Raw genomic sequence first — 18,684 nt, forward strand, 5'->3', positions numbered from 1 at the left:
GAATGTCTGATGGTTTCTTTGCCGCAGCTGTGAAGCTCCAGTCCGACCATTGTTTGGACCCTGGGATTCCTGTGAACGGACAACGCCATGGGAATGATTTCTATGTTGGAGCGCTGGTGACATTCAGCTGTGACTCGGGGTACACCCTGAGTGACAACGAAGCCCTGGAGTGTGAGCCGAACTTCCAGTGGAGCAGGCCTCTACCGAGCTGCGAGGGTAAGTGTTTGAGAGGAGAATATCTGCAGGAGAGGAAGCGAGGGCAGCGAACCATCAGCACCACATCCCAGGCTGACTTGAATCTCATGGCTAATACCCAAGGCAAGGCAGGATGATTTTGGTGTGCAGTCAGGGCCATTAAAAGCTCTGCAGTGTCTGCCATACTGCAGTGCCTCCTGGTCTCACTCGAGGATATCGCAGCAGGTCCTGTAGGTATTCAAGGCAGCGATTACAATCCGGTGGCATTCCTTTTTCTCAGTGCAGGTTTTTACCGCAATTTACCCTGGAGCAGTGATGGTTGGCTTTTTAACAGCCCCTATTCTGGGTACCTTCTTTATGGTTTCATTAAGCAAGAGCTTTCTATGGGATCAAGGTGTGTCAGCTTTTACCAGGGACGAATAGCCCTCCAGCTGTAGAAAGTAGTCGGTTGAATTTGGGATGCATCAAAGGTGTCCAGTTTATAGCTCTGGAGATAATAGGTCTCCAGTGAACCCCAAAAGTGAGAGAACAGAAGGCATCCTTTCCCATACTGCCTTTTCTATGTGCCTCCTCTGTAAAATGGTTCAGTCTCTGAGTGAGCTCAGCCTGCGTGGTGGTAGTACTTGGCCATTGGTCATAAAACTAGACAGTCCATGTAGCTCCTCTGAAGTGCTATCAGCTGTCTGCGTGCTGCTTTGAGAGTTGCTTGCTTTAAATATCTGAACTGTTTTCAGTTGGGGTTTCATCCAGGTGCCCCCCATGCTCTTTTATTATGGGAAAACAGAATGGAAAGGGTCAGTTTTCATTAGACCCTGCATTGCCTCCAATTCCCCAGCTAAGCCTTGTGTAACATCTCTCCTTCCTCCCGGTTAATCCAAGGAGTTCGGGGGGGGTTTATTTTATTTTATTATTTTGTTCTTGATTTGTACAGCTCTCTGTGGAGGTTACACCCGTGGCTCCAGTGGCACCATCTTATCTCCAGGTTTCCCTGATTTCTACCCAAATAACTTGAACTGCACTTGGACCATAGAAACTTCTCATGGGAAAGGTGAGACGATTTTAAATTGAGGAGGGAGGGGGGTAAGGGAGATGCTCTGTGGGGGAGTGAAAAGGATGGTGCCCCATGTAAAGGTGGGCTTGCAACAGAGACCAGGGTATCCCACGAGTACCACCATGTGCCACCCATTTTTTGCATTGGGTACTGGTTTCACACACTGCCTGAAGCAGAGTGCTATATCCAAACCTGTCCGAATTGTGGAGGGTCCAGCTCCTCTGCTGAGCTTTCCTGCTCAGTCCCATCTTGGTGAAGATAGCCAGGATAGTTCCACTTCCACATCCTTACAAAGGCACTTGGCTCAGCAACTACTGATTCACCACTGTGTCTAAGGAGGCAGCAGTGATGTCTGATGCTTACAAGAGGGGACTGGGAGCGAGGACTTCTGGGTCCTGCATGAACTTGGGCTAATCGGTCTAATCCCCTGTGCCCCAGTGTACCCACCTGTGAAAACCAGAGCAAAAAGTATAGCCACCTTTTTTGAAAGCATCTTGAGGTCTTCAGAGGAAATCCACTGCAGGAAGACGAAGCACGACCATGGTTTTGACTCTGACTGCTTTGCATTCAGCCATTCCCTTATGGGTATTATTCAGTCTTTTTCCTCTTACTGATGTGGCAGCCAGGAATCAATCTCTACACCCCTTGATTCCCAGTACCACGGTGCAAGCAGCTACCCCCCGCTCTCAGGTTGACCGTGTGAGATGCTGCCACGAGCAATCGGATTATATCAGACATCCCCCACTCCGCAGGGTCAGGGAACGACATAAGGTTTACAGGCACCTGAAATGGAGCATTAAGGCTTCTCTTTGCTCCTGTTTCTTGCTTTTTGTACGTTAACGGTTGATAGCAAATGACCAAAGGCAGTCAAGCCAGCTAGGACTGCTGTTGCCATAATAGCAACAGCATTTCACAAGTGTGTGCATGGCACTTTCAACAGTATTTCAAATGTGTGTGCATGGCACTTTCGCCTGTAAGAATCCAAGTGCTTCACAACGGTGCATAAGTATCATTCTCTTGTTGCGTGAATCTGAGACGCAGCTGGAGACCTGGGAGCAGAGCGCAGGTTCTCCCGACTCCCTGCACCTTCCCCAGTTTTGTAGATCAGAGATACCCCCTAATTAAGAGCATGTGAACTGCTAGACTGGATCAGGCCAGTCCGTCTCTGGCCAGTCCCACATGTTTCAGAAGAATTGCAAGAAACTCCATAACAGGCCATTAAAGAATTCAATGCCATCAGAGGAAGATTTCTTCCTAAACCCGTCCCTACCTGCCTAAGGTTCAGCTTGAGCAGTTTATAGTCCGTATACAATTTTATGCTTTCTCATATAACCCTGTCTTTTTAGTTATACCAGATAGCAGTACAATAGGAGTTATCATCTGCCAATTTTGTGATGCCCGTTTTTATTAAAGCATATAAACTTGTCAATGAAAAGCACAAGTGCATTAAGGGAACTTTCACATGCTGAGAAAAGTATTTTGTTGAGAGAGGCAATCCACTCTTCATTAATCCACTCTGCCTTGGATTTGGCTCTTCTGATGAGACATATTATCCTGTTGCTAAGCTGATGCACAACATAGAGAACTGATACCCTCTTATAAAATACAATTCAGATGGTGTGTGCACTTTATTTTTCCCTAACTTCAAAGGAATGTCTTTTAACCACATATGGGGAGCTTCAAGGCAAACTTCATGTGCAAACAGTGGGGCTGTATGGATGCTAGTCTGTATTCCTTTTTTCTTCTTCAAAAGTGTCCTATTGCTGCCACAACCAGTTCACAAATGCAGGTGGCTGCTAGTTCTTTATCCAAGATAAGACGGCGTGATGGCAGGTTGTCTGCAGAGCTCAGCTCCATTGATGATGGGGCTGAGATCTTCTGAAAAGCTGGTCCCTTACTGGAGTTGGGCTCTTAGGAAACTGTTTTGCTGCGTATCAGAAAACACAGCCATCTGGTCTCCTGAAAATCCACCCGTGGTACTTAAAATCCTACACTTTGCCTACATCAGACTTCCCACCATTGCAGGAAAATTGAAAGAACATCAATCCTAGCATAAAAACAGTCTATAGGCTAGCAGGAGGCCATTGTTCATGTTAGTAAGAATATGAGTTATTTTCTGCCATTGTCTTGTCCTTGGCTAGGATCTTCCCTTTCGAATTATCACCAGCCAACTGGAAATACATGTTACCATGCACTGGACTCTCTCTCCTTATTCAAGCATCCGTCTGCATATCCAGATTTCATCGGCTGTCCGCGGTGTGACTCAGCAGTTTGGTCCTCGACGCCTCAGCTCTGCTGAGTCACCCTTTCTATATTTCTGCTGCATCCCAGGTTAGACAGGCTCAAGCTATGCAGCCACGCTTGCAGGAAAATGCAAAACCCAATTAAGAGTTCCCCGGGAAAAGAGGAGTTAAACAGAGGACATGGTGCAATTAAAATAAGTTGGCACCAAGCCAACTGTCATGTCAAAAAGTCCTCTTCTCCCTTGTTCCTGGAGTTCAGAGGAGCTCTGTTTATTTAGCAGGATAATGAAAGAGGGGCACGTACAAAGATCTCCTTTTATCTAATGCTTTCCGAAAGGAGATGAGATGTAGCCAGACACCGGACTACAATGTGTTGTAGATGTGTTCTGATTGTATTGAAGCTGAGCTTTCTGCCTTGTTAATGATTTGCGTCCGACTGGTCCCAGCTGCATTAAATCACAGGCGAACGCCTTACAAGATCCCCCAGCCTTGTTCAGTAACCTCTCTCCTACTTAGCGTAAGAAGCAATACAACAAACCGATGTCAGGAGCGAGCAATAGAGATGGAGATGGGATGAATGTGGCCTGTTGGGAACAGAGGAGGATTACAGAAGCAAGACCAAGTTCTGCCCCGTTGCCCCCCTTGCAGCCTCTCTGATTTCAAGGGAGGCGCATCTGTCCTGCAGGATTTTATGCATTGTAACGTGTTCCTCTCTGAGCTCCCCTTCCTCTAAAATTGTGGTGAGACTTTGGTGCTCATTAAAGATAGAAAACTAGTCACTGCGGTGTAGTAACAAGAGGTGTGGGGTCAGTTTGCCTTTTGCAGCTCTCGTGTACTTGCTCGTGCACCTCACAGTGCCCTGGGTTATTCTAGCTCGGGGCCCCTTCTACATACAGCTCTACCAATGCAGGAATACCAGTTCAAACTTCCAGACCTGAGTCCTCATACAAAGCCCCCAAGAATATTTCAGTCTGGGCATTCACTGGGGGATCCCAGTGCTGAGAGACGCTGGCAGAGCTGCAAGGAATCTCAATCCAGACCTTGCTGTTTTAGGCTTTAACCTCTGCCAGGGCATCTCAGTCCAGCTTCTTCTTCAGTGCCAGGATCAGGCCTGACAGTTTTCATTGTCATGTTGTTGGACTGGTGGCACTGGCAGCTGGGAACTGGTGGAGTCTCCACCTATTGAGTTGTGAATCTGTTAGAGCTTACTTTGCCAGTCCATGTGAGGCTCGTCGGCCCTGGTGGGTGCAATACATTATATTTTCTGAAGCTTTGCATTGGGTCCCTGGGCAGGTTCAACCTCTGAGATGCTAAGCAGGTGGGTTTTCTCTGTGCTCCGTAGCTCATTCCTTTTGCTCTTGAGCTTTCTAATCCAGGACTGATATTTTGATCCTGATGTTGCCCTCCCTGCTGAGTCTCATGTGTTAGATATGTACTGCTCCTCTTCTTCCTGACAGCAGGGCTCCGTGTTTGGTTGATGGTTTGAGCCCTTTGCCCACCTGCCACACTGTGATTCCCAGACTCTCCATCTTCCCGTTTCAATGGCTTTCTCAATGTTTTTGCATGCCTCTTCCTGTTGCAACAGGAGCTACTTTGATCTCAAGATCCTGGCTGTGCTTATTGCCTTGATTTCTCTCCTGGTTTGAGAGTGAGCATTGTCTTCCCAACTTGCTTTGTTCTATCTTGGTTTTGTTCTTTCCTTTTCTCTTTCTTTCCTTGTTTGCATCCTCTGTTTTTCCTCCATTATGAGGTGAATCCTCATTTTTGGCCAAGTTCTGGCTTACTGAGAGCAGCTTGGAAATTTAATTTCTTGCAGCTTGCTTCTAGTCTTGATGAAGTCAGCAGTGAAACTCCCATTGACTTCAGCAGAGCAGAGTTAACCTGCAAGTGGACAAGCATCCCCATCTGAGCAGCTAGTATTTCAACTGGATGATTTATCCTCCATGTTGGCCATCTCAGTGGGGAGACTGAAGGTTTAATGGAAATGAAACTGGGATTCCCCACCCTAACCTGATGCTCTTGGGTCAGGGCTCCAGCACAGTCCCAGGCAGCTTGCCTATGTCCTGCACATGCTATGCTCCAGTGGGTTTGCCCTCTCTTGCAAGCACTAAGCTCTTAACTTTGCTGTTCATGTAAAAGCTCTTTATTCTTCTTGCTCCAAGACCCCCTTTCCCGCGTCCCTGTCCACTCTGCACCAGGTCCTTTAGAGCAAGACCCTCGCCTTCCCTCTCAAATGCTCTCTTAGATTGGCTTTGACTCTAATGAAATATTTATGATGGGCAATTCTTAATTGACTTATCGATCCTTCCTCCTCCTCCTGTCCGCTGGCTGCTTTCACTCGCGCATTGCCTGGGGCTTACCCGCAGTCTCATTCTTCCTACTCACGTCTCCTGCAAAAAGCCTTGATCTTCCAGTCTGTCATAAGGTTGATACGTTCTAATCTGAATATCAAGGATCTTACTGTATCTGATCACTGAGGGTTTTTTTTAATATAACAGTGTCTCCTTTGAAATGGAACACTATTCCCCATACCTAAGCAAATCCAAGCTTAGCTCTTCCACTCTGCCGTGGAATGATGTGATGCTATTTTCCCCCCAACCGTGCATTATAAAACATTTGCTCTTGACAGGCCTGCTTGTGTAAACCCGGATACTGTGTCGTTTTACAGTGCACCAGCCATAAACGCGAGCATTGATGAAAAGTGACTGAGTCTTAAGGTCACATTCAGGTCCTACAAAAACAGGTGCTATTCTTGCTGTCTTCAGTATTGTTCTCAGCAGCTTCCCTCTAAAAGCCTTGCCCTTGCTTCTCCAAGGGCATCCAATACGCTGCTGTGCTTCCTGCTAATCAGGGCTATCTTAGATAGGGAGAAACCATGTTTATGTGGGCCAGTTGTGGTCTAGGCAGCTGAGGACATAAAACATGCCCGTGTGCCTTGCCGGCATGTCTTCTGAAGCTGCATTCTTATTCTCAGCTTGCATTTTTAAAGAAAGTCAGTCTCTAACTTCAGACCTTTGAACCTGGTAAAATCCCTGCAGAGATCCTGGAACAAAAGAGGTGTGAACTGATCTATTCACCTTCATGAGGTGATGCCCAGAAACATTTGAAGATCCTCCTTGTTAACGGTTTCCTGGAAGGGATGAGAGGGGAGTTGTGCAGGGTTGACCTTGAATGACAACTCGTTTTGGCACTACAAGAGCATGGCATTTGGGACGGGTCACCGTTCCTACATGTACACACAGGATCTCCTTAGAAAAGTGAGGCCAAGTAGTTTAGCTGAGGGTCTGGGTATATTTGGACCCCATCAGAGTAACATGTGCAGCCGTTTTTTAAACCTTTACATGATCTACTGTCACATTTTGACAACTCACAGCGATGGAGCCTGCTCGGTGGATGGAGCTGGGAAGAGTGTCATGCCAGCTCTTTCTTTCAGTCTGATGCTTATGTCCCCCCCTTTTCTTTGGGTCTGCATGTTGGGACTCCCAAAAAAGTATTCACTCGGGTCCAAGTGTGATAATAATGACCACCTTGCAGAACCGGCACAAGGAAACAAGTCCTCTGGCAGGCCACAGGACAGATGCCAGGTGTAGGCGTTTGGTTATTCTAACTGGGCCTGGCTCTTATACAGTGACTTTTTCTGTAGACCTTGAGCACTGCGTATTATGCCAGTTTGCAACTGGGAAAGCAGAGGCACACAGAAGTGAAGCCATTTCCAAATCCGTGGCAGAGCTGGGAAAGGGACCAAAGAGCCCCGGCTCCCAGTCCGTTGGACCGTGCACCTTTCCAAGCCAACGACCTTCTTGTTAAAAGTTCTGCATCACAAAAACCAATCTCACAAGTCATCTGCTGCCCGACCTCATGAAATTTTGTTCTACTTACTGCCCGTGAGCAATATACCAGTTTCCAAAATGAAGTAATTTGGCTGTTAAAATACCCTTTTTCATGGGCCCATAACCAGTCATTTATATTATGGACTAATGGGTACATGATTTTTTAAAGATATGTAACAGCTAAAAAAAAAAAAGGAAGGACCCTTGCTTTTTAATCTGGTGACTTGAAGCTGACCAAAGTGATTTCTTTTCCCCGTAATTAAGTAAAAAAAGGAGGCTTGCTTTCATATCAAGACATTTTGTGCTGCAGTGAATTTCCTGAGCTGAGCAAAAGTTTAGTCACAGTTGCAAATCCTTTAAAATGAGTTCAGAGTCAGCCCTTTCAGCTGTAGGGATAATGCTGTTCACTGGCTCTGCTTGTTATAGATGAACCAGGGCAGAAGGAGTGAATTTGAAAGCAGAGGACGAAGAGGTAGGACTCCCGGGTTCATTGCTCTGAGGGCAGGTGTGGTCCAGAAGGTAGACCCGATAAATGCAGGGAATCTGGATTCTCCTATCAGCTCACGTATGGCGTGGCATTGCATGAGCCTGTCACTCCCCCGTGCCTTGGATACACCGTGCTTTCTGCAAAATGGTGACTTAATTCTACAGCTGGTTGAAAAACGGGAAAATTGAGCGCAAACATTTTTATTCATTTCACCCCATCTCATTTTCATTCGGAAATACGTTACAGCTGTTTCCAACTAGTCGTAGCACTGGTTGGAAAGATAAAAGTTTGGAACCATTTAGCCATTTCAGTCATCCTGATGACTTCATGGGGAGAAAAAAATGACTACAATTTTTCTGCCCAGACTGATCCAATATTTCCTTTTCCTACAAGGGGATTTTAATGCTGATTAGATAAAGTGTGATCCCTTTATTCACACATTGGTGAGCAGTTACTCACACAAGTGGTTCCCTTTGGGAAGTTGAGGATCACCAAGGTGTAGTGAAGAAGAGGCCAAGTGGCAGGGTTTGACACAAAACTGAGACGTTCCAGCTCCCACATTGCGTCCGAGTGAGTGACTTACCGGTGAAATCCCCTTTACCAGCCCCATGCATCCTCTGTTCCTGATTCATAAGTGTTTTTATTCTACTTACAGGTGAACAATGAACTATCAAAAAGGGATTGGCTCCTTCCATGGATACTGAGAGTATTCATAATTATCATAATTGAAGCAACAGGAACTGAGCACTGCAGAGAGTAGATGGACCTAGGACAGGGGCAGGCAACTATTTTGGGTGGAGAGCCGCTTACTGAGTTTTTGCAAGCCATCGAGGGCTGCATGATAGGTAGCCAGGGGCAGATAAATATTAATTTTATAAGCGTTTTAGGGGCCCCGTGAGCCAGCTAGAATGGCCTGGCGGGCCGTATCTGGCCCCCGAGCCACATTTTGTCCACCCCTGACCTAGGGTATGATCCAGTCTGACAAGTTGCTGACTTTTCTCGGTTTCCTTGTACTTTAAATCAGTAGCGCTGCGGAGCATTGCTTGTACAGAGAAGGGCATTACGCTCTGGCCATAATAGGTCCAGATTGTAATATTCCTTGTCCCCTGGAATCGTGTCTTCCTCTGCAAAATTTTGGTACGGTGGTGAATAGGATAAAGTAGAATTCAGGGTGAGTTAGGGTGTTGCAGTCTGCCCCTGAATATTTGGAAAGTGTATCAAAAGCTTTGGATGAAAGTAGCCCTATAAATGCAAAGGGATCAGTCCATTCCTAGGTAATGCTGCAATTTAACTTCATTTGAAGGCTGCATGGCAGGGTCCATGATTCAGGATCCTGCTTTCTTTTGTTTTCTTTTTTCCACACAAATTGCTGCTACCATTTTTTTTATTTTTTTTTTTGCTGCAGCAGATCTTTTGGCTTAAAACAAGGGTGTCTGATTGTGTTTGAATTCCAGTGTGGAAATCACCCAGCTGGAAGCTTCTGTGGAAGTTAGAAATAGCTGCTATTTTATGAGTGCGTAGGTGAGAGTGAGGTTTTAAGTAATCCATCACTGCTTCGAAAGCCATAACAAATGAAGTGAGGACAAGACCCTTCCAGCTTGTTTAAAATATTGAAATCTAGTTTCAGGAGGGGGAAAAAGAGCTTCCTTTTCATCCCTTTTTTTTTTTTTTTGCTGGTCATATCATACTTTTATGATTTTAATGCAATTATTATTTTATTCTTTTAGTTATTGTTCCTTGTTAATAGTAGTAATCGCTAGCGATATTGGTTTTAACGATGGTTTTGGCAAAATGCTGTTAGGCTAAAAATGCAAGATCTTTCTTGCTCACAGGATTTACCATGGCAGATCAGACCAAGCTTCATCTAGTCCACCATCCTCTCTCCCCATCACTGCTCAGCACTAGATGCTTCAGAGCACTTTCTACCATTGGCAGTTGGGAGATAAGTTGTTCCCAGTGAATGCACCTGCCTAACTCCCATGCGTTAAGAGGTCAGCGCGATGCCCTTAAGTACCTGTGTTCGGATCCCTTTTGACACACTTGATCCTTCTCTTATCCTTGTGATCCTTTTCAACTTGCATTCTTGATCCTCTTATTATCCATATAAATGTATTGCCCTTGGCTTCAGTGACAACCTATGTCTGAGCTCTGATGGTTAGTGGTGTATTGTACCCTGCTCCCTTCGTGGTAGTGGGGCATGAATGGAAAAACCTGATCCATCTTCTCGATCTCAGGCACTATCCTCTGTACCCTTATCCTGCTCTTTATCTCCTCTACCTCCTGGACTTTTCAGTTTCCTTTTTTTCTTCTCAGTTGAGCTGTTCATTGAAGTCCTGGAGTCGAATACTTATGCCCATCCTGTTGATTTGGTGCAGTGGTGATGGACACTGTAAATGGACCGTCTGCTAAGCAGGGTGCTCTCCTGTTTGTTTGGTTTTTTAATTTTCCCTCCCCACACTGCAGGTGTATTCTTCACCTTTCACACCTTTCACTTGGAGAATGGCCACGACTACCTGCTGATCACCGAAAACGGCAGCTTTACCCAGCCTCTGAAACAGCTCACTGGTTCCCGCCTGCCGGCCCCGCTCAGCGCTGGGCTCTTTGGGAACTTCTCTGCTCAGATCCGCTTCATCTCAGACTTCTCCATGTCCTATGAGGGATTCAACATTACCTTCTCAGGTAAGGGGGAGTGTGCAGAAGTCTACTTTTGGGGGTGGGGTATTTTTGGGGCCTTCCCTCCCAGATGTATTTATATAGTTCTGATAAGAGATGCCCACATCATTTCGCTGGTGATCAGTCCCTTAAAATACCCCACTGAAATGTCTAGCCCTGAACTGAAAGACGAGGTTTGTTTTCTACATAGTTCCTCCGGTCCAAGAGGCACTACCCTCCACCGTGCTTGCCATTGAGGGAAGCAGCTTAGGGTCCAGCTGTGCCCATGCTTTTTGTGTTGGGAGCATTTCTTCAATAGCTGAACCCACTGACTCACTTTGTGCCTTGGCCATTAAATGGGTATCAGATGGTGACGCATCCCGGTCATGGTGACCTAAGCCAAAATCAAACAGATGATCAGGCTGTAAAAGACCAATTCCCTTGATCGGTCTGCCTATCTTTCATTCCAGTTTGGTATTTTAAGTGTGTGTGGGGGTTTTTTTAAGTTTTATTTTAATTTTTCCTGGTCTTCTGATCCTTGCAGTCATAAAAAATGCATGTGGGCAATTATAGTTCTCCACCTTTGCAGAGGCTCAGCCAGTGGTCTGAATCTGCTGGAATGACATCCCTTTGCATTGGTCTTTATTATTCCTTCCCAACTAGCTTGGTGGTTTTTCCTCTTCTAGTCCTGGGATGCCTGGCTTGCTTCCTCTCTCACCTCCTGCGGGTTTGCCAGAACCTCGTTACTCCAAATACCGTTGCTCCTTATCCACAAAAAAAATCCCCACAAAGGTGCAGCAATTAATTCCCTTCTCAACCCAGGAAGCTGTAGCAGCTGGATTCCCTTGGACATTGACTTGAAGCAATCTGGACTTTTTGGACAAGGAGCAAAGCAGGACTGGTCATTGCCACTGCCAATCTGGTCTCCTTGACTCCTTGTGCCTTGGTCCTGTGCCCTGCACCTAAGCCAAGGGCAGCTCACCAAGCTGCTCATCCAGCAGCCCAGCCTCTGCAGCTGGCTTCAGTAAATCCTAGAGAGAATGCATGCATTGCAAAGCTCCAGCTAGGTTTAGATTAGCCTGATGGCATTACTGGGGAACTGGCAAGATCCTTTCTTTCTGGAGTCTCTCTGCTTGAACTGCTGCAACGGGATAGTTGGTAATAAAAGCAAGCAACCTGGAGCATTAGAGGGTATTAAGGGATGTACAGGTACAGCATTTAATACGAGAGAGCCTGCGGCTGTGTGTATCAACTCCCTTTGATCTTAGTGGATTCTGTGGGTGCCCAGGGATTTGCCGTAATATTTGCATCACAGTAGCACCTTCAGATCCCACCTAAGCCTGTAGCCCTATTGCACTTGGCTATATATGAGTAAGACACAGTGCTTGCAATAAAGTCAGGTCAAGGGAGAGAGAGGAAATAAAGATACAAAGAGAGCTGAAGTGACTCCCCAAGAGTCACAAACCAGACCAGTGCTTGAGCTGGGAATAGAACGAAGGTCTCTGGAGTTCAAGTGCCAACTCGTCCCGTTCAAGGTCAGGGGTAGAGACCCACTCAACCATGCCATCTTCCTTGTAGGCTCAGCCCCATCTACAAAGGCAGCGTATCAGAGTCTCAAGACCAAGTTCTAAATTTTCAAATTTGGCTTTCAGTGCAAAAAAAAAAAAGAGGCTTGGTGTAGTCAGAGCGAGGCCCATGCAAATATACATTTGCATGTGGAAAATAAGGGATGACACACATACAGAGCCTCCGTGCTTGTGTGAGCTCTTATTACAAAGCACAGTCAGATGTTGTGTGCTCACAGCCTGAACGCACATTCAATTGCCTCTCGAATCAAAGATTTATTTGTCCATTCACATGGCTGTATTTGTCCATTCACACATTTGGATAGCACGACATTGTGCAGCTACCATCCCAGTTGACTGGGCGTCCTTACGAGTCATTCATTGTGGTCGCCCATGGATAAAACAAAGCCACGTCGCTGTCTTGCTGTTCTCTTGCTGTTCTCCTCTGCGTTCTCTATAGGTGCCTCCCAGGTCTTGAGCTGAACACGAGCAAAATCCTGCCTCGTGGGATGGAAAAGTAACAGCAATTGTGACGACAACTAATGCCGCAGTGTTTGATGCACGTCTGATAGACACAGCTATTGCCAGAAGCCTAGATAGAGAGATTACTCTTTTAAGCTCTTGGGAATGGTTTTAGTAGGCTAAGTATTTGGTTTCAGACACCTTCTTTGGGACCTCAGGAACCAAGAGTTCAAGTATAATCAGCTTAATCCCCTCCGCTGAATAGAGCTAGTCAAAGACTGTTCAGTGCCATTCGACTTAAAGGAAAAATGACTTTTTTTGACAAAACAAGGTTTGTATAAGGAAATGACCGTGTCTGGCTAATATTTTCAAAAGATGTTGTAGGGGGAAAAAAGTATTTTCTTCTTCTTTGGGTTTTTTTTGACAACTGAAAAGCAGAATTGACTCTATTTTTAGTTTTTTTGTTGTCACAAACCAAATAACGTTTGCATTTTGGAGTCTGGGCTTGCAGGCTTTCTTTTCTTTTCTTTTCTTTTTTTTTTTAATCTAAAAACCAGAACAATTCTGCGACCAATGTATTCCTTCCAATCATTTTGGTGAAGGGAGTTCATTTTCCCACCTGCTGTAATTGTGACTGACTTTCCCTCGGAGTCCGTCAGCCAGGATGCTGCATCTCACTCACTTTAAGGATTAGCAATTCAGGGCTCAATCCACTCTCATGCTTTCAGAGCAAAGAATATGAATATATCAAGAGGTTTATTGCACATGGGTCTTTTGGGATGATATTTTGAACAGCTCAATCCTAAACAGAGGAGGCAGGGAAAAATCCCACCAGCATTTTTCAGAATGGACAATTGTTGCCCTTGGTTTCTTTGGCCGAGATCTCTCCCTCCTCCTGCTCTGCAGGGAGAAACGTGTCAATTGGCTGCTGGAGGTGCATTGCATTGGGGTTTTCCAGCTGGTCAGGCACTTCTCAGCATCATTTTGGGATAACGAATGTGACAGTGATGTGGGATATGGGTGGTCAAGAAGAGCAGAGGAGGTGTGAAGAAGCTGTGCTCCTCAGGAATGTGAGGAGATGGGTCCTGACTTCTCATGTCCTTTCCACCTGCCCAAAGGGAGAGCAAATTGCTACTGTTCTGATTTCTCCCCCTGGGTATCTCTTTGCCCTCGGTGGTGAACATACTCAGTGCATTTTGAACCGACTTGGATCCAGAGGACAGCTCCAGCCCTCTCCTAGCGTCCTTAGGGTAAAACCCCATGTTGTTGCAGCAGTGCAAGCAGAATTGGGGTCTTGCGCTGGCCACGCTGCAAAAGGATGAGCTGCACCTCGGCTTTAAACAAATCCCCGAGCCACATTATAATCATTGCATCCAGCTTCTACAACACCCTGGGGGGGACAAGGGAACAAATTTGATGAACCGTGCTGTAACACAACCTGTCATTGCAACCCTCCCTAGAGTATGACCTGGAGCCTTGCGACGAGCCCGAGGTCCCAGCCTACAGCATCAGGAAGGGCCTGCAGTTCGGCGTGGGGGACGTGCTGACCTTCTCCTGCTTCCCCGGCTACAGACTGGAGGGCGTTTCGCGCATCACCTGCCTGGGGGGTAGACGGCGTGTGTGGAGTTCGCCTCTGCCAAGGTGTGTTGGTAGGTGGTCATGTGCTTTCATTTTGCTTGGTTGATCTATTATATTGTAACGTTAATGGGGCGGGGAAGTGCGGGGTCCCCACGGGACCACATCTTTGTGCTAGCGGGGTGGAGCCGGGAGGGAAATAAAGAGCTGGAATGAGCAACCACTCTGGAGACTGCTCCCGAGTGGGCGAGCGACTCACGGGGTGTGGGGGACTTCACATCCCTGCAGGGAAAATTCAGTGTCATGGGATAGACGACAATAGTCTCCCTCTAGGATTTTCAAACCAGCCTCCCTTTGAACCACAGAGCCCAAGGGAAACAAGTGGCACAGACAGATGAAGGGGTGCTTCAAACCTGGCATCCTCAACCAGTGCAAACTTCATCTTCAGACAGGGATGCTGTCTTGGAAACTACCTCTGTTGACCCATGCCTTGCTCTTGGCCGAACTCAGCCACCCCACTCCTTTGCTTGGCTCCACTTGCCACTATTCAGCCACCGGCTCCTTCTCCTGTGGTCTGTTTTCTAGCATGCTTATTCCCATTGCCCCCCACCTATGCTCCCTTCTCGTGGGCCATTGCCTACTTTTGTGGTCCTCCGTGGCAATTGCTCATGTAGAAAAGTGACACTTGTCAAGTTTGGGATTGTTTGCTGGACTTCGGGGGATGCCATGTGGCAAGGGGAAAGACAAAAAGCAAGCAGCAAGTTACAAGCTAGTATTTCGTGGTCTATCAGAAAGTGCTTCAGAGACCATCTATAAAATGCAGCTTGACAGCCCCTTAGTATCGTGCAGCCCTGCTTGGTCCATTTACCCAGCTGTTTCCAGTTTGTAAATCTGGGCTTTTCACATGTATCCATGACTGTTGCTCACCCATCAGAGCCAAGGCAAAAAGGCATTCACGTGAGAGCAAGGCCATTGCCTCCATCTGTAGTGATTTGCTTGGGGGATCCCATTTTGCTGACTCTGCTTTCCAGGACTGTTTAATGACTTGGTCACAAGGTCACTTCCCCTGCCATGACAAGCAGCCACTCTGGGCATGAATAATTATCAGGATGAAGGGAGAGCTAATCAGGAGCCTTGAAATTTAAAAAAAAAAAAAAAGTCTTATCACAGCTTTAAATTTGATCCACAGATGCCGGCACGAAGCAGATATAATGGCTTCCACTTACCCAATTCCCCACTGCACTCTGTTTTAAATTAACTTGTTGGTTTTATAATAATGGCTCAAATTTATTGTCTAGTGGTTTGCAGGGAGCTCTGGTAATAGGGTGACAGCTAGTTCCAGGATGCTGGCATATGCTCATGTCACTCTGCATGTTAGGCTCTCATCTTCAATCATCCACTACATTTCAGCTGTGGTTTCAGTGTGCCTGCAAAGGCCTTTTAAAGAATAAGCATTGAAATATTTGATGCCCGAGGGGGAGGAAGGAGGATTTGGGTGAGTGGTTAGACCTGAGCAAATACCACGACACTTTCCCCAGGAGTATTAGCTGTAATGAAATACCAGAGTTGCTCTGAGTCAGCTTGCAGAGCCCTTGCGTGTTAGAAGTAAAGAGGAGCTTGTGCCATGGACCAGCCTTCAGTGGGGCACAGTTCAAGTGCATCACAGACTTTTGTTGAGGGGAGGATGCCCAGCATAACTCTTCAACCTTGTGATAGGAAACCGGAATAGCCCAAAAGGAGTCGGCTTCCTAAAGCGAATGCATGGGAAGACCATTAGATCTTTAGACCCTTGAGTGCCCATCCCTGGTTCAGAGCATGGCACCATGAACGGGTCAACTTACAGCATTAGCTATTCCACAGCAATTGCCCATTGCTTTAATCACAACACACACACACACATTTCCTAACCACAAATGACTTTTTTCAGCCTGCGGGGATGTTGCATCTTCTTCTTCACCAATCACAGCCATTCATCTGTTGCTCTCAGTATCATCTGCCCACTCCAAAGCTGTTTGCTCCCTTTGGAGCATGGCTGGGCCCTGCTGACTTCAAGAGATGTGATGCAGAGGCATCACTGCCAATAATGCAAAAGGAGCACAAAGGATCATAGTTGTTCATAAACAAAAGCAAAGCAAGTGGATATTGGGAGTGAAGAAGCCAGTGCCCTTGAGAAAGGGCAGTCTTAAACATGCAGGATGAAGCTATTTCACAAGCAGGCTAGCCTCTGAATCAATATTTGCTTAGTCAGTTTTATCTAAGAGTCTTGGCTGATTTGAAGGCATACTGATGGCAAGGCATGTTGTTCTAGGGCAGCGGTGCTCAACCTCTGGCCCCCAGACCAGATCCAGCCCACCGAGACATGTTATCCAGCCCGCAGGTGGCGAAGAAGTGGTCTCAGCATTAAATGCTGCACCCCTGCTGCCAAATTTCTGGACCTGTGGGGAGCTCTGTGGGCCAGATGGCATAGCCCAGTGTGCTAGATCATGCCTGTGCACAGTCACACAGGCATGTGCGGTCACCCCATGCTCAGACTGGGGTGCATGGAGTCAGCTGGCATGCAGGTGGATTGGGGCATGTGGGGTCAGACTGGTGTGTGGCTGGATTGGGGATATGTGGGGACAGGCTGGCCCATGGCTGGATGGAAGTATGCAGGGGTAGATCGGCACACAGCTGATTTAGTTTGCACAGGGTTGGACCAGTGCATGACTGATCGGGGTGCACAGGGTCAGGCCAGCAGGTGACCACATTGTGGGGCATAGGGTCAGGCCGGTGCATGGATGGATTGGCATGTGCAGGATCAGGCTAGCGCATGACCAGATCGGGGTGCACCAGGTTGGGGCATGCAGGGTGAGGCGGCTGCATAGCCAGACAGGCGCAGCACCTGGGGTCACACCTGAAGACTGACCCATACACTAGTCCTGCAGGGGATCTGGCCTTCTTACCAACACCAGGCCACTCATCCACGCTGCAGAGCTGGAAGGTTGGGCCCCCGTCTTCTAGGGCAGTGGTCCTCAACTATTTTGGACTCCAGGCACCCCACCCTAATTTTTCCAAAGTCAGTGGAATCTCATTTCAAAACATAATTTAAAAAAAAACCCCAACAAGTAGTGACATATTAATGAATGGACATCACTTTTTTTTTCCCCTGAAATCCCTTTATTTCAGATCCTTCTTTTTAAAAAACATAATCTTTTAGGGGTTTTTTTTAATGAAGACCAAGGAAATAAAGCAGAAATACTGCTTTTAAGGCAGTTGAGAAGTGATGGCAGAAGTCAGAGACTACAAACTCTTGAGGGTTCCCAGCCCCATAGGTGCATGGGTGCAATGGTCTGGCTACAGGGTAGGGACCGAGGTTTGTAGCACAGTTGGGAGGAAATTAAACTTCCTTTCCTTCCCAGCCGAGCAGCTGGACTGGCAGCAATAGTCTCACACGAACGATTCAGCAACGGAGACACTGGAAACAAAGCCCCTCTTCTTGCAGGGTGGATGCAGGAGCTGGCTACTGGGGACTACTTGGGAAGCGGGGAGCAGTGAGCGTATGCTTCTCCTGAGCAGGAGAGGCATCGCGCAGACGATGGGACCTGCCCCATGCCCCCATGAGGATGCAGTTCACCCATGCTCCCAGCTAGGTCCTGCAGCGATGGGTCTCTGTGCCCTCCCACTGCTCACTTTGTAGCTCCCATGGCTTCCTATGCTGCTTTCCTATGTGCAACTGCAGCTCGTTCTCCACTTGCTTGTTCTCCCCAGGCCTCTCCACGGTCACTGTGGGATGCCAGCACCATCCAGTTCAGGCTGGGCTGGCTCAGCCAGCTGCACAAGACCCTGATGCAAGGCAGGGACAGGTGCTTCTGGGCTGCTTCTGGGAGGATGCACACACCTGTGACACCCTTAAAAGCGTGTTGTGGCACCCTGGTCCAGAATCACTGTTCTAGGGTGAATACTGGTCTGCAATGTTGCTTACTGCTTTGAAATGTGTTGAGGTGCCAGGGAGGAGAGAATATAACAGCTTAATGGTTCCCACTGAGAACATTTCCAGATGCCTGAATTGCAGTCTGTGCAATAGATGGTCCTTTCTTATCGTCCTTTTAAAGTCTGGGGATGGATGGGAAAGCCACTTTGAAAGATGCATGCAGTGGATTACAATACAACCAGTGTAATACAACTGAAACCTACTGCGGCTGCTTCCACGATGAGCAAAATTTCATAACCATCCACAGGGATATTGTGCTACACTACGGGTGGTCAACCTGCGACACATGCCACAAGTGGCACAGGCAGCCTCCCATGTGTGGCACGTGGTACATCAGGGAGGGAGTAGGGAACACATAGCAAATAGGACAAGGAGCAGAAAGCAAAGCAGCAGATCAGACAAGGAGCACAGGGGAGGGAGCAGAAAGCAGAGCAGCAGATCAGACAGAGCATAGGGCAGAAATTTTATTTATTTAGAGAATGCAAACCTGCAAAGCCAAGCAATAGCCTCCTCATTAGCTGAGTTCAAAGTTATTAATCCACTGTTTGCAGAAGAGATACTCCTCGGTGATGCGCGGCATTATTTGTATCTCTCCACAAGCGCACAGTGGGTTAGCACTGAGACCCCGGCAGTGTAGGTTGGCTGTGTCCTACC

The 18,684-nt window shown here is 47.1% G+C and overlaps 1 protein-coding gene across 1 annotated transcript in view; it reads left to right on the forward strand.

Moving 5' to 3' along the window:
- LOC102368221 (CUB and sushi domain-containing protein 1) overlaps positions 1–18,684 on the forward strand; it is a gene marked incomplete at its 5' end in the record, with an annotated part of 292,700 nt that overhangs the window by 90,712 nt on the left and 183,304 nt on the right. Inside the window, 4 exons of the mRNA XM_014523449.2 lie at positions 28–216; positions 1,127–1,243; positions 10,270–10,485; positions 13,946–14,134. Of these exons, the coding sequence (XP_014378935.1) occupies positions 28–216; positions 1,127–1,243; positions 10,270–10,485; positions 13,946–14,134 (711 nt within the window). The remainder of the gene's footprint in view (positions 1–27; positions 217–1,126; positions 1,244–10,269; positions 10,486–13,945; positions 14,135–18,684) is intronic.

This window comes from Alligator sinensis, unplaced genomic scaffold (assembly GCF_000455745.1).
Source record: "Alligator sinensis unplaced genomic scaffold, ASM45574v1 scaffold994_1, whole genome shotgun sequence".
NCBI classification, from domain to species: Eukaryota; Metazoa; Chordata; order Crocodylia; family Alligatoridae; genus Alligator; species Alligator sinensis.